This window comes from Plectrocnemia conspersa, unplaced genomic scaffold (assembly GCF_051122295.1).
Source record: "Plectrocnemia conspersa isolate PC_06_02 unplaced genomic scaffold, ASM5112229v1 ptg000006l, whole genome shotgun sequence".
NCBI lineage: Eukaryota > Metazoa > Arthropoda > Insecta > Trichoptera > Polycentropodidae > Plectrocnemia > Plectrocnemia conspersa.
This window is the reverse complement of record NW_028277170.1, coordinates 16519647-16542881: the sequence shown is the minus strand read 5'-3', so window position 1 is coordinate 16542881 and position 23235 is coordinate 16519647. Positions and strand designations below refer to the sequence as shown.

Sequence of the window (23235 nt, the reverse complement as noted above, 5' to 3'; positions counted from 1 at the left end):
ACATTTTAAAAAATATTTTCTGGATAGATTCGAGAATTTCTGGCTTAGAATCAGGGACGTCATTTCATTTTTTCCAAGAGGAAGGGCTATCCATTTATTATTATTATCAAAGTTATCTAGTCAATAAAATTCATAAAATGACATGAATTTTTCTGGTCCAATTAAAAGGTTGGCAAATTCCCCCCCCCCCCCCCACCTCACAATGACGTCCCTGAAAATAACAAGATGTTTTCATCATATGCGGTGCTCTCATATCAAAAGTAATAGATGAAATTTACTCACAGCAATATTCCATACTTATTTTTTGTATCTTGTAAACAAATTTATTGTTGTATTTTTTAAATCAAATTGAAGTAAATAGACATGGCCTAGTACGAATATGATATATGTATGTATCTAATAACTAACTAAATTTTATAAAATCAAACGAAAAAACAATAGAAAAATAATGTTTATTATATACAAAGAAAGATACATAATTTTTGTTACATAATTCAAAATAAACATATTTCGAAGACAATGTTTATTTTGAATTATATTAATTAAATTAATTCCTTTGATTAAGACATTTTATAAAATAAAACATTCATTTTATTTTACCCCTAATTCAATAATCGGAGCATAAATAAAAAAAATTCTCTAAGACTATGTATCTTAAACAGACCTCACTTCGTTTGCTGATTTGTAACGGTACCCACCCATAAGTCTGTATGCACTTACACGCGCGTAAAAAGGGAATCCATAGTTTAGTTTGTTCTTACATAAAAACAATTAAATATATAAAATTTTTTTGAGGTCCCCCAAGATCTGGAGGCCCCAAGCGCGCGCCTCATGCGCTTATGAAGTAATCCGCCACTGCTCAATAGTCAATCCACCTCATTATATAACTATTTTCAGATATATTATTCACATTACATATTGGAAGTTGAGCAAATAACATGCGAGGATATATTGTTATTTTAATGTACCGTATAGTATAAATTAATATATTTTTTTTTAAATCTATACTTATTATATTTAATTAATATTTACTGTAAACGTAAATATACTCGCAAAAATCAACGATTTTGACGAACGTTCAAAGTTGTGCGCTCTCTTACTAATGTATCAGCAGCGAAACAATTTGAGAAGGAAAAGTGAACCGCTACCACTCAAATCACTAAGCCACCTCTAATTGCAGAAGTTGGCAACTTTTTTTCCAGCAGCCCCCTAATCAAGTATTATTTTACTTTATTTATACATAAAAATGTCGAACGATTTAATATTGTATTTGGCTTCAATACTCCAATTACGAAATAAAATATAATGATATTTATATTTAAAGTAGAAATTTGTCGATATCGTGCGTCCGATTGTCGGACTTTGACATTTTAATGTCCCAATTGAGCATTTATTTACTATGTGCTGTCATTAACGTTGACTATGGCGTTATCTGGCCGATAACGGTCACTATCACGCAGCTTCCCGTTTTGTTTCCGGCACTGAGATAACCTCAAAGCACTCTCATCCGAGATAATATGACACAATGAAATTCACGACAAAAACTCGGATTTGTCACGTTCGTGCTAAAAATCCAGTCCCAAATGTACTAAATTTATTAAAATAATATTAGGGAAGCCCTTTGAGTCAAAACATATTTTTTTTCATTTTGCGATATTATTTTTTCTATAACATAGGATTACATACTGAATACTTTTGCTTTTCCTAGTATTTCATAAAGTCCCGAAGTCATGTCAATAAATACTCCTATACCGTATTTACGTTAACACAGTCAGTCAAACCCAAACTTGCCATCTCTTTTTTAATTATGAATAATGATGAAATGGATAGCTCTCGAACTGACTGTGTAAACGCAAATAGAGTATAGGTATAAATCTTCCGTTATAATACGACAGGCATTAGCCCCAATGCGTTAAAACAGATAAACACAATAAATAAGTAGTGAGACACCAGATTATAATTTAGTATATATTTTATTAATTATAAACTATACACCACCTAGCTTCATTTTATTTTAATTTATAATGACGATACTCATCCGTAAAATTAGGAAGCTCTAGGAAAACCTAATATGTGATGATATGCGGGTTGGCCACTCCTGCTCTAATGTGTTATTTTAATATAGTATACCGTACAGTTTATGATACGGTTCTTTTAATGTTTAATCAAAAGTGTCAACACCTTGTAGTTATGTGTTTAACTGTCAGCAGGAGGTATATCGGTCGTAAATGCATGTTGATGATGTATGTCTGTTACTCCAGCAAGTGTATGAGTGGACTATACTTTTTTCAAAGCGGCACGACATACTTAGTTACTTTCGACTAGTTCAGACGAGTAGTTACATAGTTGTAGTTGTCTATTGCAGCAGCTAAAGGTAACACGGGATAAAATAGCGTCATTTATTTAGATGAGTCATTTATAAACACACCAGTTAACTGACAAATGAGAAATATTACGCTGTTTCTCGTTTTGGACAAAGGAGTGGTAATTTTTAAACACATCAGTCGTAATTTTGAAACAAAGCAAAGAAAATTTTATAGTAGTACGAGCTTGTGAAACAAGAGGTTCAAGTCCAACGAAGAGGTGCAGCACGCGGTGCATGAAAAAAATGTATTGAACGCTATGGAGACTGAGTATAAAATGATGTCCTTTAATACATGTTTTTATCAAAAATTAAGATTTTCTTTTGACTCACTATATACCAATATATTCATATTTTTTTTTGAAAAGGGGATAATGAATAAAAAGGCAAGCATTATACATTACATTATTGTTTAAAAAAACTTAATTGTGTTAAAACTAAAAAGTGTCTAGTTCAACGTTCATATTAAAGTTGGAATTCTAAGACTTATTAGAACTTCTTATCTAAGACTTGAGTAAGAAATTATCGGTCATCCACAGACAGCAATTAGATGAAAAAGGGGAGGATGAAATTTAAAAGCTTTTACAATTCGCTATTTTTGTATTTATTAGATCTTATTTAATTTTTTTGGAAAAAAAATGTTTGCTACATAAAATTCACACTAGTTTTATGAATAAGGATTAAAATAGTAAAGTAAATTATTACACCACTGGTTTATTTTATAAATCCGTGTTTGTATGGGCAATTTGCCCTTTCTTTATTTTACGTCATTATTTTCTATTTGTAAATGATTTTTTTATGTTAATGTAAGACTCGAATTACTTGTTTTGAATGTGATAACTTAAATAGTTCTGCGATAAATGCTATCTATTGTAAATATTATAACAAAAATAGTCCTAAGTCATACAAATTATTTTGCTAGATGAACTCATTCATCTGAAAAAGAAGAATTTTTACTAGATTAGATCCTAAGCATGAAATTATATAAAATAAAATCAATTGACTAATTATTATTATTATAATATATGGGAATTAAAAAATAGTAACTATTATTCTGTTTTTTTAATCTGAATAAATTTTAATATAAAAAAATTATACGATAGCTTAGGTGCTTCATTATAAATATCTTGATATTTTATGTTTTAACTTTACAACAAATAATTATCAGCTATTTAGATTGCTGACCGACACTAGATGGGTTAAGGTAGGGTGACCAGACGTTCTTCTTTGAAGAGGATTGTCCTCATTTTGTCCTTATTTGTCCTTTAACAACACTTTTCGAGATGATCTTTTTTAGTATCCTCTTTTGATATTTTCAAAATCTGGTCACTTTAGTTAGGGTTACTGACAGCATTTGCTCCCGCAGATTGTCAATATAAAATACACAATTTAATCATTTAAATATCAAGTTACAACATAACAGGCGTTAGTCCAATGCGTTATAACTCAATCAACAACTAGTAAGTGGTGAAACAAAATTTTGTAAATCAGTGGCATCTCTTTTATTAATTTTAAACTATTATTACAGCTTACAATTAATATGTGTCATTATGCATATTATTTCATTACATCTGTGAAATTAGGAAAATCTAGTAAAATCTAACCTGTAATGATCGATCTTATCGGCAATAGATTGCATGATTCACCAATGGTTTATAACTTAAAAAGAATGCAAGATGTGACCAAAAAGTAGCAATAAATAAAAAGAGCTGTTTGAACATAATTTTAAATGTTGAAATTAAAAAATGTGTCGTATTATGTTGGAACCACAATAACCATTGTGTTATTATATTATATATTAGCTGACGCATTGCCGTCAGCAGTAGCACCAGCTCAAATCCGTGACTGTCCCGCATAATCTAGGACGCCTGGTTACCGACATTATATTTTTTACATTTTTATATTTACATATCTTCGTTTTCGCTCGTTAACGGCACCATTGACTTTTCCTAAATGCCAAACATTCGAGTGCAACTTAAAACTAAATGTCATTGGGTAGTCTAGTTTTTGCGCAAAAAATATATGACCTTAGGATAATATCATGTTTTGTCTATATATTTTTAAAATTGGAATAATATAGTTTTTAGCGGATACAAACCTGATTTTATTACCTCTCGGTAAAATGCTGCGAATATTGAAAATGGAACTAACCATTTATGCCTAAATTTTGTAACATCAAATTATTTGCGAAAAGGCGTTTTCACATGAAACGAAACGGTCGGAATGGTTCATCATTTAATATTGTTTAACGCTTATCTCAATACAGGTTTGCATCATGTTTGTGTTATTTTTTTCCTGAGTTCCTGATAAGCGTGAAGACGTTCGATCGATTGTTCATCAAAGCTGATCTTGTTTTCGGTAAGTAATTTTTTTTAATAATTGTGTTCCGGCAAGACATTTTTTATACTTTTAACCCTTTTCTACATTACTAGAGTATCATTTAACCAGTGGCGGATCATCCATAAAGCAAAATAAGCGCGCGCTTGGGACCTCAAAATATGATAAAAAAACATTTTTGATGTATTTGTAGGAACTATTTATCTAGCGAATTTAAACAGTTTGGATATTTACATTTGTGATGAAATTATTTGTGCATATAGATTAAAACTCCACTAGAATCAATGACCATAAATAACATTTTTTTTCTTTATTCAACATATGGTAATTTTCGATGTTTTCAACAAAGTTTCCCAATATAATTATATCACACAATTATTACCAATTTTTATATATAAATACATACAATATAACTCAACTTATGCTGCGATTAGGGCTTCCGAAAAGCTTGATCCGCCACTGAATTTAAATTACTTACTCTACACTACGGCTTATGACGGTATGAGAGCTGCGCGCGCCTGTGCCCCATGTCGCGTTGACTTTGGCCTTAATAGAATATTTAATGACCAGTACCGCATTTCTCACAACGTTAGTCTTACAAAATAACACTGTTCTAAACACAGAACAGTGTTGTGAGTCATTTCGTGTTTGGACTTTGGTCTTTGACTCGGACCACAAATACTGACACGGATTGAAAGTAGCTCGAAGTTGCACGAGGCGAAGCGAAGTAGCACGAATTAACCTACTACACTATCGTCCTCACCTAACTTCGGCCAATTTCGCGAGTAGTGTAGATCAAGCATAAATAAGAACTTATCAATTTATGGTCAAAGGGTTCATTAAAAATCCACATGAAATAAAAAACGAAACGGTTAGAATGATTATTCTTTTACTTTATTTAGTGCTTATATCAAGCAAATATTCATCATGTTTATGTTAAATGTATATGAAGTAAGTAACAAGTTGACACATTGAAGCTGAAGTCTTTCAATCAATTGTTTTCAATTTGTTCATTAAAGCTGATCTTATTCTCGGTAAAGAAACTTTATTTTATAATTGCATTTTGGTGTTTTTCTACTTTTACCTTTGTACAGCGTTGTATTCAACGTTTCTATTGTACCATTTAAGTTACTTACATTATAAGGGTTTAGACAAGCGTGAGCTGCGCGCGCCTGTGTTCCACGGTACGTTGACATTGGCCTTAACAAAATATTTAATGGCCAGTACTGCATTTCTAACAACGTTACCCTTACAAAATATCACTCTTAAATCAAGCTTAATATTTATTTGTTGAATAATAAAAATCTCCTAAATTTAAAAAATTAAAAATAGATTTGCCTTATTGTTTAGTAAAATTTAATAAAACGTCACTTTCATACAAAGCATAAACCCTGATTTACATAAAAAATAATTTTAAGTAATACATGTTGCATCAGTAAGGTAAAGTATTTTTTTTTATATAAAAATAGTATACATTAAATCACACAAATATTTTGTCACTTTTATAACTGTAAATCAGAATTTTTTCCCTCCTTATCATGCATATTATAAAATCCTTAACACTGCATATTATAAAATCTTTATTTGCCAGTATACTTTTCAAGCATATTTTGTTATGTAATTTCAGTGCCCGAGAAAAGATTTAAATATATCTGAGCTTTCGGTTCGTTTCAAAATTTACTGGCTCCGACTCCGACTTTAACAATTTTAATAAGGGCAAATACTTTTGCCAGTTATTAATCAAAATTATTACATATTATAAAAAATAAATAAAATTATTAAAAATCCTCATCATGGCGCCACAGCCAAGGGTAAAACTTTTCCTCATCGACGGTAATTACTGGCATAACATAGCACTATTCTGGGCCATGTTATGCCAGTCACTGACTTAAATATTAGTCGTTTGTAAAATAAACTCTGGTTTATAAAATATTGTCACTTCAATGCTTTAAGTCGTACGAGACAAATATCTGGCCCTCTTGAGACGTTGTATTTTAACATACTTGTCGACGCAATCTGATACAATACCTTTAGTTCGTTTTTGTACCAAAAACTCTAAGTACCGTCCTCGCAAACAGGCCAAAAATTATCTTCGGGATTCTTCGCTCGAAAAGCTATCGCTGCTGAGAGTCGCACATTTCACACCCATATACCAAGACTAGTCTTATCAGGGTCTTGTATAAACGTGTTTTTGTTCTTCTAAATATAAGACTGGTTATCTATGTAGATCAGAGAAACATCTATTAGTTTTTCATCTATTATATCATTTTAATATATTCACAAGTAATCCTAGATATTTTTAATTAAAATATATTTAAACAGCTATAAATAATCACGTGTGTTTAAAGTGGCAAATGTTAGTTTGCAACAACACATTTACGATATGATTTAGTTTGCAACAACACATTTACAATTTTAACGCTTTAAAATTGTTCAATTGTTCCTCAGAAATAACGATTCTGTAAGAACTGCGTAGATATATATGGAAAGATTATAAGCAATTTTATCGTACTACTAATCGAACGATTTGCAACGTAGTGAACAAATTATAAAAAAAACTGCAAGCGTTGAAGATAGGATAAGACCCGTGCATTATTGTGGCGCCCGTTTAGTCGATAATATTATTGCTATACGTGAAAGTGTGACCGAAAACCCAAAATTATCGATTCGTCCGCGATTGTAACTTTTATGCTTTTCTTATTGTTCCTTTTGACGCATTTTGCATCTGGACAGCAAATAATTTAAATAGCAGCCAGAAGTTGATGCTGATTTTTCAAAGAAATTCTTCTTCTATGATAAAGCATATTTTCACCTCTTTGAGTATGTTAATAAGCAAAATTGCCACATATAGGACGACAAAAATTTTCATGTAATTCATGAGATACCATTATATACCTAGATAGGGACGTTTGGTGCGTAATGAGGTTAGTCGGAGTTATTGCGCACTCGTCGTTTTTTTGAGAACTATGAAGGTCGGACTTTACAGTCAATAGTAAGCGCTGTAGGCGCATGATAACCGATTATTTTTGGCACAAAATTAAAGGCATTGATGTGGATGACACGTGGTTCTAAGAAGACAGTGCAACTTTCAACATATTGCGCGCAACGTCAGATGTTTTGCCTGAAAAGTTTCCAAGTCGCGTTATTTTACGATTTGGTGACGTCAACTGGCCAAGATCATGCGATTTAACACCGTTAATTTTTTTGTGCGATTATGTAACAAATTCGAAACGTTGGAACACATAAAAAACATTATCCGCAAAATTATAGCCGAGATACCGCTTTAAATGTATAAGAAATTCATCGGAAAATATCGACTGTTGCAGAAAGTGCAAAAGGGGCCATTAAATTGATATTATTTTTCATATTTATTGAAGTACACAAAATGTGCAATTATTAAAATAAAATCGGAAGAGATTCTTAAATTTGTGTTTCTTTTAAATAAAGGTTCGGAAACCGAAGTTAGATCCCTCTTTAATATAAATAATTTTTATAGTAAAAAATAAGCTGTATCGTTTTATTAGCTCTTATATACAGCTCTTGAATAGTTATAATAATGATAAATGATTTATTTGCAATCAAAAAAAATTGTATGTTTTTTATTTAAAAAAAATGTTTTTTGTTTAAAAAATATTATTTTAATAACTAAAATGCCAATATTTATTTTAGTTAATTAAAGTTATTTTTTGAGTATATAAAATAATTTTTATGTATTGGTCTTGACATTTAATTTCATGGTCAATACTCGTTGTTATGACCTACTCTCGTTCTGACGTTTCGTTGGTGGTTGATCGGTGTTCCATTGGTTTTGTATTCGATTAGAGTAAGTAATGATTGCAATACGTCCTGATTAAAACAAGACGATGCTGACTTATATATGCAATTTCTTATTCATAATATAAATCCACCTTTAGTTTTCTACGCATTTGACCTTGAAAGTTATAATTTCGTTTCGATCCTTTTGAAATTTAGTAGCATGTAATTATGTACTGATTTAATAATCATTGATAAATTCTGATCATGACTATTGTTCGGAAGCAATAGTTATACCCAATGCTATTCGTTTTCTATGTAGTCTATCTGGATTTGATAATATTTAAAAAAATTAAATTTCAATACATAATTTCGAAATGATAGGCAAATTGTCTTATGTATTTACCAATTTTCGTATATTTACATCCAAAATTTTTCTAGAAACTTTTAAAAGTTAGTCGGGTAAATTTGTACATTATATACTTAAACAAAATACTACCTCCAGCTGACCTTTATATTTAATATAAAGGAAAATAAAAAACTTAGTGACGTTTTCTGTTCTTCATTCTTCAAATAATCTTTTGAAACTAGGCAAACTTACCCTTTATTTACAAGCTGTTAATATCAGTTTTTATTTATTATTTTCAGAAGATGGACCAAACATGTATACTAATTACACCTACTTACAACAAGTTGTATGTTCTACAGGATTATAAACTGAATAAAACGCTTGTTAACTATGATCAACACTCAATCGTAACATTTTGTAACCGTTTGCCAGTCTGATCGATTTGAATTCTATTGAAGTAAGTGATGATTGATAGGAATCCTGATTTATACTAGAGTATACCGACCCTAACTTGAACCTAGTCAAAACCGTGGTTTTGGTGCACAGGTTCTATATATGATCATCAGATTCACCTAATTCACCTAAACCTTTGGTTATGGCATAGCGATACATGGCTCCAATGATTTTTCGCAGAAAATACTAAGGAGCGATTTATTGTACCTAACAGTGTAATTTGTATTGTAACATAATTGAACTTCTTCAGTATGCATAGAAATATTTATTACTTTTCATGGTATTTTTTTTATATATACACAACCGTTCAAAAGTTTAAGACAAACTATTTTTTTTGTAATTCCTAATTTAAATTATATAAAAAAACAACATTATATGAAAGATCAAATATATATTTACCATTTAACCTAAAGTTCCAATTATAAATAATATTTCCGAAACAAAATAAAAAAATATATTTTAATTACCTTTTCATTAAAAAATCTACTCTTATTAGATACTAATTGGCATTTTAATACCTACATTTTTCAATGTAGTGGTTGACATGTTAGACTACCCACTCTGTAATCGTTCCCATAAGGCTATTTGGGAATTTAATGAATGCTGGTGAATTCTCTGATCAAGCTTATCCCCTTAAAGCTCAATTAGATTTAAATCTGGCGATTGGGGTGTCCAAATCTTATTTTGTAATATTACTTTTTCTTCTTTTATTTTTGTAGAAACCCCCTGCATAATATAGAAGTCTTTAGGAACATTGTCCTGTTGGAAAATAAAACCTGGCATGTTTAAATGTCTGCACATAGGTAACACTTGCTATTCTAAAATTGCTTTAATTTTTTTTTAAATTCCATTTATTTTCACGAAGTTTTCAACTCCCGCTACTGAGAAACAACCATTTTGCTTTATAGTTGGCACAATATTGTGAGGACTCATTTTTTCGCTGACGGGTTGTCCAACAAATACACTGATTTGATCCAAACAATTCAAATTTTGATTTGGCAAACCATAAAAATTTGCACTAATCTCCAATTTCGATGTCTACTTGTACCTTTTCTTTTCATTTTCTCATTGTATCAAAGGCTTTTTGGCAACAATGCGCCCTCTAAGTTTTGCTACTCTTAATCAACGTTGAACGGCTGACAGTGATATATTTTCAACATCACTCTTTTTTACTTGAAAGCAAATTTCTGTTGATTAAACAGTCTATTTCTTTTACTTAAAATTACTATATGCTGATCCCCTTGTTTTGATGTAATTACAGGACTTCCAGATCGAGGTTTATCACAATATAGTCCTCTATCTTTAAAATTTTTCACAACTTCCTGCACGGTGGTCTAAGAGATATTTAATTTTTAGGCAATATATCGCCGAGTTCTGTTGTCCTTGTGAAGAGTGCCATCAGATTATTTTTCAGCCCCATTGTAGCAAAAGATTTTTATTTTTTAGACTCTCAAAACTAACGCGTGTAAATAGTCCAATAGTAAATAAGTTCAATAAGACGAAACTAAATGAAAAAAAGGAACAATTTTTTCCAGATTGGTTTGAACCGTTTAGAATACACGTAAATTAATGTGTATAGATAAAATATTAAAAGAGTCATTAAACTCTCCCATGCATATTTAACAGCTGGACAGGATTGGTCACACTTGTTCTATTTACAACTCTGTGTAGAATAAGAAAGGGCGAGTTTAAAAAAATTTGCCATACTATTATGAATAATACAGAAAATAGTCTATTCTTTAATTGGGTAACAATATTTTTAATAGTTATAATAAAAATGTCACAGGTTTTGGTCTTAAGCTTTTGTCTGGTAATGTATTTATCCGTGTGTTCCAGAATATTCACAATGGTACCTGCTTAAGAATTACCATTCATTGGTGAACTATTAAAAATCTTTTTTTATTAACACTAGATTTACCCCACCCATCAAATTGACAGGTTTCTGATTTGATTTGTATCAGACAGTATCTTTTCTGTGTTCTTTTACGACTTTATATATTTGAACAATGCAAATACATATATTAACGCTATTTTTATTTTCAGAAACTTCTTATTTTTGAAAATTTGGTCACTATATACCTATTTTTAATGACACCCGTCAAATTGATGGGCTTATACCCGCACACCTAGTGTTAATGAAGTTTGTAAAAAATTATAACAAAAATATAAGTTTGGTTTTATAAAATAGATCTTTACATTTACGGATTCTATTGTAACTGGTGAATTTGTATTTGTAAAATATAATAATTTAAATATGCTGTAAAATGAACGAGCTAGAAATATTTTAGCTTTGGAACACTATTCATAGTTGTATATGCTTTTATGTTGTAGTTAGTGATTCTGAAGTCCCGGGACTTCCCAGGACTATGATTATTTTTCGTTTAAATCACGGAAAAAATCATAGGTATGATAGGTAAAAATTCATTAAAACAAATTAAATATATTTTATTCAATATTTATTTAAAATATTTTTTTACAAATGTCTTAATCGAATTTATTATATCTGTAATATATTATATAAAAACTTTTACTTTTGTGAGGTAAAATGTGTTTTTAAATACACAAATGCATTTAAAGACGAAATACATAGCCTATTCCTGGTTTTTGTGACATATAATCCAGCTGTAGAAAACACTAGCACCATAACACTATCGTAGGAACTATTTATTTATTTTCGTACAAAATAGAAGAAGGGACATTTTTCATCTATATATGAAATCATCTTATACTTGATATTTATTATATTTTTTACCATTAATGCACAATATAGCCTTTGTCAAACGATTGATTATTCACTCTGCTCTGTACCTCAGCGGTGAACGGACGCATCCGCGCCTGCTCTCGCTGCCGTTCAAAGCTCCGACCCCCCACCCGCGACCATTTGCAACAACTACGACGCCAGAGACATTGCCGGCGCGATGAAGAAGACGCTTACGCGCAAGCGTGCGGTGGGTACGTTAAAAGCGTACCTATCGCCATCAGCAGAACAAGAATGGCAGATGCCAAAGAAAACTGCCCGACCCTCTACTGACGCCAACCTGTTGCCGACTTCAAGTCATAACAGGTATGACAAACTCCCCGAAGTTGCCGGGAGTAAACACGCAAGAGTGCCACCTGTCATCATGGAGGTGGTTGGCACACATCTCCAGACCATCGACCTCATCAAGTCGATGACCAAATCAGGTAATTTTACCCTCCGCTACACCGGAAGAGGTAATGTTTCCATCCAGTGTGCGACGCTCGAACTACGAGCGACCCTGATGGATGGTTTGAAGGGCCACCGTGCCTTTCACACCTTCACCGCCGACGAAGACAAGACAGTTAAATCTGTCTTGAGGGGGCTTCCTGAGGTTCCCGTTGAAGAAATCGCTGCTGATCTGGAGCGGCAAGGATTAAGCGTCGTCAAAGTAACGGCGATGAACACCAAGGCAGAGACCTCCTCGCGGCTCTACCTGACGCAGTTTTCCGCTGAGACGACGGTGACGTCCATAAGAAGCATCCGGTACGTTTGCTTCACTAAGGCCACGCTTGAAAAATACAAGCGTAATAAGTCGCACGCGACTCAGTGTTTCAGATGCCAGCAGTATGGCCACGCTGCGAGGAACTGCCAACGAGACCCCAGATGCGTGAAATGCACAGAAAACCACGCCACTTCCGAATGCACTAAAAAAGACCGAGAGACGCCAGCAACCTGCACTGGATGCAGCGGAAGTCACCCGGCTAACTACAAGGACTGTCCTCGCAGGACAGAATATCTCCTGCAGATGAAGAAGAGGCAGCAAAAGCCACATACCGCCGTACTGACCGCACCCAAGCCAACGTTCGCTCTGGAACAGAGTCAGTTTCCTGCCCTTCGGCCAACGAAACCAGCAGTGAAAAAACTGACTATCGTCCCGGAAGCCACCCCAATTAAGACGCAACAACGCCCCCAAGCCCGAAAGTCTGAGAAGCCCTCATCAGAAGCCATGTCTACTGATGAGCTTCGCAGGATGCTGACTATCCTCCAGGAAATCCGAACTAAGGCCGGAAAGTGCGCTAGCAAAATTGAAATTGCTTTGATGATGGTCGAGTATCTCGATGACCTCTTCTAAAGAAGACATTCAACTCATGACGTGGAATTCCCGTGGGATCCGTAACAAAACCGGAGAGCTGGAGCTGTTAATCAGTGAGTACAAACTTGATATTGTCGTAGTCACCGAAACTTATCTAAAACCACATGTTAACGTATATTTACCTAACTTTGCCTGCATTCGGAGGGACCGACCCTCAAGGCCAGGCGGAGGGGTCGCGATATTTGTTAAAAAATCGATAAAACACGCACGTATAAACACTAACACTAATAATCTAGAAACCGTCGCGATTCAAATTATTCATAAAAATAAAATAATAATAATTGCTGCGGGGTATAATTCGCCTAGTGACGAACTGCTCCGGAGTGATCTAGATTCGATATTTTCTCTAGGAGACTCGGTCATTCTGACTGGGGACTTCAATGCCCGTCATATGCATTGGGGCTGTTCTGGGGCAAATCGATCTGGAGCGTCACTTTTTAACTACTTGAGCGACTCTGACACGATTGTTAACTTTCCAAATTCACCGTCGCATTACCCTTCCAATCACATGACGCCGTCAATTCTGGATATTGCTTTGGTCAAGGGTAACTTAAATACGTCAGAAATGTATTGCGTTCAGGCATTGTCTTCTGACCATCTTCCAGTGTTATTCTCGCTGGAGGGTTCAGCGGAGGTAGTCTCTGAAACGCTTTTTGACTATTTAAAAGCTGACTGGAAAAAGTTTAAAGATATAGTCGAGTCTCGTTTGCAAGATGAGCGACAGAATTATACTCCGCATAACATTAAACAAATTGACGATGATATCAGTTATTTAACATCTGTTATCGAAGAAGCCAAAATATCATCAATTCCGACGCGTAAAAATCATAATAATAAAAATCAACTTACTCCACAACTTATCGAAATAATAAAAATCAAAAATAAACTAAGAAAACAGTGGCAAAATAATAAATCTCCGCGACTTAAATCTGTAATAAACCGCGTAACTAGTTATATTCGCGATAAAATTCAGCAAATAAAAAACGAATCGTGGACGCGTAAACTAAAAAATCTAAGCCCGGCAGATAATTCCTTATGGAAAATAACTAAATCACTTAAATATAAACATTCGGAAATACCCCCATTAAAAAATGGAAACACCATCGCATGCACGAACAAGGATAAGGCAGAAAATTTAGCCAGCGCTTTCTCCACATCTTATTCGCTTACTGTAAATTACTTAGATTCAAAAATAGACAACAAAGTCGCCCGTGCGATACGAAATATTAATTCATCTAGCGTAGATATTAGTTTAGTGAACAAAGTTGGTTTATCAGAAGTTAATAACATCATAAAAAATTTAAAGAATAGAAAAAGTCCCGGTATAGATAAATTAGATAACGTTACGATAAAACAACTTCCGAGAATTAGCATCAATTATCTAACAAATATTTTTAATGCCTGCTTATCTTTCGGGTACTTTCCCGCTATTTGGAAAACCGCAAAGATCCACCCAATTAGAAAGCCAGGAAAGGATAACACTATCGCAATTAATTATCGTCCAATAAGCTTATTACCGTCATTCAGTAAACTATTTGAAAAAATAATTTTATCACGTTTAAAGGGATCTTTGGGGAATAAAATTATCAATGAACAATTTGGCTTCCGCGAAAACCACTCTACGACTCATCAGCTCAATAGGTTAACAGAGCACATCTCTGCTAATTTTAACATGAAAAAATCAACGGGACTCTTATTGTTAGATGTGGAAAAAGCGTTTGATACTGTGTGGCATGATGGGTTGATTTACAAACTCCACAAATATAAAACCCCTAACTATCTGCTACACTTGTTACGCTCCTACCTTGATCGTCGAAGTTATGTTGTTTCAGTAAATAATGAACAATCGATACCGCGTAATATCCCAGCTGGTGTTCCTCAGGGGAGTTTACTTGGACCGTTCCTTTTCATTTTGTACACAAATGATATACCTATTTTAAAAAATACTTGTCTTTCAATGTATGCCGATGATACGGCGATAATGAGTAGCTCTTACGGTCTTAAGCCTATTTCAATAAAATTGCAAAAATCCTTAACTCTCTTAAGTAATTATTTCAAAAAGTGGAAAATAAAAATAAATCAGGACAAAACGGAGGCTATAATTTTTACAACTCGAAGACAACCTTTGCCCCCGACTATTATAAGCGAGCAGGGAAAGTGTATAGAATGGAAGGCGAGCGTTAAGTACCTCGGAATTCACCTGGACTCCAAGCTTAAATTTAATAAACATATAACCGAACTTAAATCTAAAGGGCTCGCAGCCATTGCGGCGTTAAAACCAATTTTTAATCGAAAAAGTGCGCTAAATACTAAAAATAAAATTCTATTATATAAGCAATTAATCAGACCGGCAATGACTTACGCCTGCCCAGTGTGGAGTAATACGTGTAATACTAACTTTTCTAAGCTACAAGTTGTTCAAAATAAAGCTATAAAAATAATTTATAATACACCTTTTTATACTAACCTCAAAAAACTTCATAATAAATATTTAATTCCAACTATTAAAGAACATGTTCACCACCATACTAATAATTATTATAAAAAAATACCGCGAAATCATACTAACCCGTTAATCTCAAGAATCGGTGATTACGACAAAAACAAACTCAAATTTAAATATAAACACAAAATGCCAAAGCACATCTTGCTCTGACGCATAAATTTTATCTATTAATTTAACAGCTCCAGGTCCACGAGTTTTATATTAAAAATATATATTTATAATTTATAATTTTTTTTTTTTTTTTTTGTTAAAGGTGTTTATGTACTTTGACCTAAACTTAACGTATTTTATGTTTTTTTATTATTCTTATTTTTGTAATTCCTCTTAATTTTGCTAATCAATCGTAAATTGTGATAATGGTAATTAACCAGCAACCAATGAAATGTAAATATATATGTTTATAAAAATGTATTATTTAATTATGTAATAAACAAAAATTAAAAAAAAAAAAAACGATTGATTAGTAGTCGAAATGTTTTTACTTCAAGAACTACATACTATATGTTACTATTGTATATTTATTTTCAACAGTCATGAACAAAAACATCGCTCAACGCGTGATCATCTCATGCTCTTAAATTTCTGTGTCTCTGAAGAACGTTACTGATATGTATTGGTACACAGGGTATTATTGGAGTTTTGTTTTCGTGGTACTGTTGTTGAGATTAATATTTTATCGCCCCTTTCACAATTACTGTAGTTTATTTACTATAATCACAGCCTTGCTTATATCTATTTTTTAATTGTATTTATTTCCAAAAATCGTTTATTTGTTCTTATTTAGCTCTGTTCTTAGTGATCACGTGAATTCTGCATTTTGTGCACTGGCTTGAGAAAAATGGAGTATTGACTAATTAATTTATATCAATGTCAGTGATTTGTAAAAATTTCAGTGTATTTTCATACTATTTTTGTCTATAATAATAGTGAGATACAAATTAGAATGGACTAATGATAAAGATTTGTAGAATTTTTGTTGAGAATGTTAACATACTTTATGTAAACAACAGTATTGCAGATTGACAAGGACTATTTATATTTTCGATTTACATAATTGGGGAACGAATTTCATGATATTGTCATATACTTAGTCAAAATCAATATTGTTTTAGTTTTTTTTAGAAAAAAATAGTCGTCGGTGATTCGAATTGCTATCATGTCGGGCGTTTATTGCCAAAGATTGGAGAGATTAATAGTGAAATTCGAACAACATCATCTAAGACAGGTCAACAGGCCAATTTTACACAATGATAATGCAAGATCCCATGCTCTATTATATAAAAAACTTTGAATTGGAACCATCATCACTTCATCCACTATTCTCCATGTCTCGTTCTGCAAAAAAGCAGGTATGTATTTGATTTTACCATTCTACTAGTAGGAACTAGTCAAAAACTCGAAACACCGCTGATCCTTTGTTTACTAAATTACTGACAGATAAGATTTATTTTGAACTTCAGTAACAATTTAAATTATTTAAAAAAACATGCTTATATACCAAATATTTTCTTGATAATATTAGAACTATAAAGTTAACCAATAGCTCAATTAGCTAATGAATAATAACTACTGATGTGTCGTTTATTAACTCAGTTTTGTTTTTGTCTGGATATGTATCGTTGCGTTTTGTGTTTTTATAATATGTATAAATACTGTTAATTATTAAATATCAAATTGAAATCATCTACTAGGTACTTCCAATATAAATTGTCATATATCCTTCATCTGAAAAAGTATCATTAAAGTGTTCTTTTAATGGTATTAGTATATAGATAATTTTCAATTTATGATTTGTATAAAAATAAATATAGATTTAATATAACAAATTACGATGTGCAATGTTGTTAACATTTAACTGACGGATCATATAGTATCTACCCATTATGTTCGCTGATGGAAGGAACTGGTAGAATCCATCCTTTTTGCCTTCTGAAGTTTGACGACGTATTCTGTAATATTTATCCACTAATTCTTATCGTGCTGCCATCTGTAATGCAAATAAATATTATGACTATATTTTCCATTAATAAAAATCACAGCGTTTCTTTGAACAAACTCTGTAGATCATGACAAAGCCATAAATTATGTAATAAATTAAATTTGCCCTATATTCGCAGACAACTGAAGTTTAGTATTCACTGTACAAATTTTTACTCCTTAATTTTTTATTTGTTTTAACTTGAATATTTTTGCATATTTATATATTTTGTTAAAATAAAATAATATAAAAAATGCTTCATTTAAAGCATATTAAAATTATTCTAAAGATACGATCTATTTACTAGGTATGTAGAAACCCTAGTATGTCCTATTTAAATCTGATTTTACATTAAAACTGTAGTGTTTGTTTATTATTTTTAGAAAATGGACGAAATACATAAACTAATTACAACAGATAGGAAATTAAGTAAAAAAAGATAATAAAAATTCGTTCAGTGATCCTTTTCTTTTGGGTAAAAAGATAAACTACTGCTGAAGAAGAAGCGATGTTCATGAAAAAGAAGGGTCGAAGATCATCGGATGTCAGTGATAAACAGAGAATAATTAGTTGCTATTATTAAGAATTAGAGCCCAGATAAGAATTCTGTATATTTGCTTAAATTCTTTATTTGTTCATTGTTATGCTAATATATTCAATTATTTTTATCTCAATTACTCCCTTTATTTACACAAAATTCCGTAATTATAGTATTTTATGAGAAATGTTCACAAAAATGAGAGATAAAGGGATAAGTATGATTGATTTAACACAAACAACTGCAGTTAGTAAAACATGTACAATATAATAATATTATAAAAAAATCATAAATAATAATTTTAAACCAATGTGTACTTTTAGCAAATATGTCCTCTTTCCTCTTAGATTGCGTACTATTTTATTTTATACTACTAAAGACAACAAAGAAATACAAGGTTAATTAAAGGTGAACAAAAATTATTAAATGTCTGTGGTTTGATATATAATATATGAACAACTTATGTCACTTTTTTTGAGAAAATAAGATTTTTCACTAATGTATTTTATAATGGTATACTTTAAATAATTATAAAACTTATTGTAACATACTCAAATACAAGTATTTATGCTATTGAAAAATAAATCAGGTATAAAGTAGGGAAATTATTAAGATCTCTTCAAAAACAAGACTAGCTTTTCTTTGATAATACAACAATAAAGTTGTTGCTTTGCGTTTATGTTTCAATAAATGTGTCAACATCACTAGGAATATCCGACAATGTGTCCATATATTTTATATTTAAGATTCACATCACAAAATTCAAATTCCACATAGGTTCAAAACTTCTCTGAGTGTAGTTTGTGTGAAACTGGAAATATATTTTGTTCGGAAATTGAAAGTATTATTAAATAAATACTAAGCTGCCCGTAGAATTTAAATAAAAGTTTAAATCAACGGAAGGCTAATTTTATATTGAATATTGCATGAAGCGGTCGTGGGGTTACGCTTCTGTTTTGTAGTTATCGGCAGTCCGGTTGACGATCTGTGATAGGACGTTTGTACAGCGAACTGTACAAAGTGGCCCTTATGAAATCGTCCGGTACGTTCTTGACACGTGTTGACTGGGATCCTTCGACAGTCGTCGATATTAAACCTCGTGCGCGTGTCCTGGAGATGGTTGCTCGAACAGGAGGCGAGGTGTAGAATCCGTGTAGTCCAGTGAGTGTTGCAGTGTCAGAAGTCCTGAGTAGAATGTGTAAAGTGAGCCATTTGGTACCTCCTTATAATCCCGGTCGGGTGTGCAACAGTATCCCCACTCCGCGCGTTGCTTGCGGTGGCGGGGGTGCGGTGTGGTTGTACAACGCCACATAGTTCGGGCGCGCGGCTCAGCGGGACTTCACTTTCACTTTATGCTGCGTCACGGACGGTCGTCTCGGGGTCCCCATAGTACTCCCCCTCTTAGCAATTTACAGTTGCGGAATTTAACCAAGAGGAGAAGCTGAGGCTCGTTCAGACTGATGTGGTCTCGTGCGCAGCGTGGGTCAGTGCAGATGGAAGCAGAACCAGTTGGTTGATGATTGTGTGGACGTATGTACAGCGAACTGTACAAAGTGGCCCTTACGAAACTCTCAGCTAACGGAAAAGTAGGGGTCCGGGGTCCGTTTGTCACTTGTGCATGACATTTTCCTCCGTGTGCATACTTCTACCTTAAAATATAAAGAAAAATATTATTACTGCAATTAAAAAATATATTTCAAGATACTGGCTGTCCGTTGCTGTATTTTTGTGTAGACTCGTCTGTCGTTGGTTGAAGTTGTTGCCGAAAATGTGAACAGTATCCCAAACGTTTCGGGAATTTCACTGTTTAGCCAAATCGTGTCTGATTAAATTTACAGTCGAAACTTAGACAAAGAATTGGTGTTGCTGTTGGAGATGTGTCTCCAAATAGTGTGCGGAGCTGTGTATGTGGCACTCGGAGGTCCCGGCCGGCTAGGAAGTTCCCAGCCGCGTCCACAGGAAACTCTTCGCAGTGGAGTTGCATTGCAGCGGGTCGTCGTTTAGTTTGTGGTTGAAACTGAAACGATCAGTCGGTGCTGCAATCCGTTGCTAAGTTTATAGTCGAAACTTAGACGGGCGTTGTCGTTGCTGGAGATGTGTCTCCAGATAGTGTGCGGAGCTGTGTATGTGGCACTCGGAGGTTCCGGTCGGCTAGGTAGTTCCCAGCCGCATCCACAGGAAGCTCTTCGCAGTGGAGTTGCATTGCAGCGGGTCGTCGTTTAGTTTGTGGTTGAAACTGAAACGATCAGTCGGTGCTGCAATCCGTTGCTAAGTTTATAGTCGAAACTTAGACGGGCGTTGTCGTTGCTGGAGATGTGTCTCCAGACAGTGGGCGGAGCTGTGTATGTGGCACTCGGAGGTTCCGGCCGGCTAAGAAGTTCCCAGCCGCGTCCACATGAAGCTCTACGCAAGAATGTGTGATGGTCATCGTTGCTTGCGGGTTGGTTGAAACACTGGTATTGGCTGGAGAATCCATCGCGTCGGGGTCACCAATGAAGCGGTCGTGGGGTTACGCTTCTGTTTTGTAGTTATCGGCAGTCCGGTTGACGATCTGTGATAGGACGTTTGTACAGCGAACTGTACAAAGTGGCCCTTATGAAATCGTCCGGTACGTTCTTGACACGTGTTGACTGGGATCCTTCGACAGTCGTCGATATTAAACCTCGTGCGCGTGTCCTGGAGATGGTTGCTCGAACAGGAGGCGAGGTGTAGAATCCGTGTAGTCCAGTGAGTGTTGCAGTGTCAGAAGTCCTGAGTAGAATGTGTAAAGTGAGCCATTTGGTACCTCCTTATAATCCCGGTCGGGTGTGCAACAGTATCCCCACTCCGCGCGTTGCTTGCGGTGGCGGGGGTGCGGTGTGGTTGTACAACGCCACATAGTTCGGGCGCGCGGCTCAGCGGGACTTCACTTTCACTTTATGCTGCGTCACGGACGGTCGTCTCGGGGTCCCCATATTGCATTTTGTGTTACAAATTAACTAGAAAGATAAGTTCACATATGTTTTTTTTTTATAATTTTTTTGTCAATGTAACTCAAAATACTGTATAATAAATAATATAATAAAAATAAATATATTTTTATTTATTACTGTTGTGAAACCTTGGATATTTTAAGAAATCAGAAATATTTTTCATATAGCAATAAAAACGTGAAAGAAAATATAAAGAATAATATTAGGTAAGTATAAAATTAAAATAACCACATAAGTCCTCCGATCTAGAATAATTGCAAGACAGAAATGACAATTATTTAGTTTTGAATAAAATTGGAACATACAAAAATAAGCTCAGGAATGAAAAGGAAACTTGCGCACACAAACATACAACATTCAATTTATTTAAAATATATTATTTATTAACACATTATCTACGGGTTCTAGAATTTTCAGCTTTTTATAATCTATGCGTTAATAAATAAAGTAGAATATTACTAGTGACATCTGCTAAGGAGCACATATACTAAAAAAATATTTAATAATAAATAGCTATGAATGTCACAGATTTTAATAAACGAATCAAATCCTTTATCGAAGGTTTATAGAAATAGAATAAACAATTCCACTCTCATAATCTGACTGGCGATAAGCAGTGGTGTAGCTATAGAGGGGCGGAGGGGGCAGGCCGCCCCGGGCGGCACTTGCTTGGGGGCGGCATATTCACGATGGGATCATTAACCCTGAATGCACTAAAACATATATAAATCCACGAATAACAAGAGCTTAATAATAACCAATTTATTATTTAAAGAAATGTTGATTTTAAGACCCTGCAAAAGGGGGGGGGGGGGCAATTTTAAGGATAGCCCTGGGCGGCAAATACCCTAGCTACGCCACTAGCGATAAGTCAGCCAAAGCTGTTACTAAAGGACTTCTACTATTGGAAGTCGACATCATCAAAAATTATGTCATTGAACAAGGGTTTTACTTCAAAAACCCCTACAAATAGGTATCCGGCATACCTAATAAATTTTCCCAACGGTACCGATATGGAGAAATTCAAAAACAACGCAAAATATATTTTCCATGCCAAAATCAGTGTGGAAAAATATAAAAATAAAACTATTGGTACCCAATATTTTAGGTGCCAAAATTTCGGCCACACCAATCCGTGATGCGTGAAATGCGACCAAAATCACGCCACATTTGAATGCTCAAACGTCGACAGAGAAACGGCAAACTTCAAGTTTTGCACAGTCAGAGTTAAATACGTGACTGGCATAGTTAAAACTAAAAAGTCAGAAGTACACACTTGGACAATCTTTTCAGAGAACCAACTACCGAACGAGAGAAGAGACTAGTCCTCCTACGCAGCATCACAGATTTTCCGCCTCTACCCCCCAAACCGGATGGACGCCAGCTGCGCCAAGACTCCCAGAACAAGGAAATCAAATTCCTATATTCATGTCATATTTTATACATTGTATATTTTTATATAATTTATTTTTTCTTTTTATTTCTCTCTTATTTTTTAAATTTGTAAAAGGTTTTATGTATTTTTCCTTAAATTTAGTATACTTACGGATAATTAATTATTATTTCATACTATTGTATAACTTAATCAATTATAAGAAATGGAAATTGTTATGAACCAGTATTGTGCATTCAATGTGTCTGTATGTATAATTTTGAAATAAACTTTTATTTGAAAAATATTTTTATCGATGGATTTTTTTTCGCATTTCGAATGTTACACAGGCTTTGCATGTCTGTTATGAGGTAGCAACGCCACTGCTATAGACGTATGTGCAAAATTTTCTGAGATGGATAGAATTAGGAATATTGAAGTCTTCCGGTGTATGGAAAAAGAACGAGAAGTGCTACAGAACATCAAGAAAAGAAAGCTCGGGC

The 23235-nt window shown here is 33.6% G+C and overlaps 1 protein-coding gene and 1 long non-coding RNA gene across 4 annotated transcripts; both read left to right on the top strand.

Moving 5' to 3' along the window:
• The first annotated feature begins 8449 nt into the window (after positions 1 to 8449).
• LOC148234361 (uncharacterized) lies at positions 8450 to 19310 on the top strand. 3 transcript variants are annotated; one of them, XR_015810181.1, is made up of 4 exons: positions 8450 to 8522; positions 9101 to 9258; positions 16985 to 17221; positions 18234 to 19310. It is a non-coding gene; the product is annotated as an uncharacterized LOC148234361 (long non-coding RNA). The 3 variants fall into 3 exon arrangements; XR_015810182.1 differs by having other exon boundaries at positions 16995 to 19310; XR_015810180.1 differs by having other exon boundaries at positions 16985 to 19310.
• On the top strand, positions 12052 to 12891 carry LOC148234362 (uncharacterized). Its single transcript, XM_088188424.1, has 2 exons — positions 12052 to 12756; positions 12821 to 12891. The coding sequence occupies exons 1-2, from the start codon at positions 12173 to 12175 to the stop codon at positions 12882 to 12884; spliced, it is 648 nt and encodes a 215-aa protein (XP_088044550.1). The 5' UTR covers positions 12052 to 12172; the 3' UTR covers positions 12885 to 12891.
• Positions 19311 to 23235: the final 3925 nt, after the last annotated feature.

Excerpts from the sequence above, each read along its gene's own strand:
- LOC148234362 (XM_088188424.1), top strand. The coding sequence starts at position 12,173 with ATGAAGAAGACGCTTACGCGCAAGCGTGCGGTGGGTACGTTAAAAGCG. Across the intron at positions 12,757-12,820 it reads ACGTCCATAAGAAGCATCCG|TGTTTCAGATGCCAGCAGTA; the intron begins GTACGTTTGCTT and ends CACGCGACTCAG.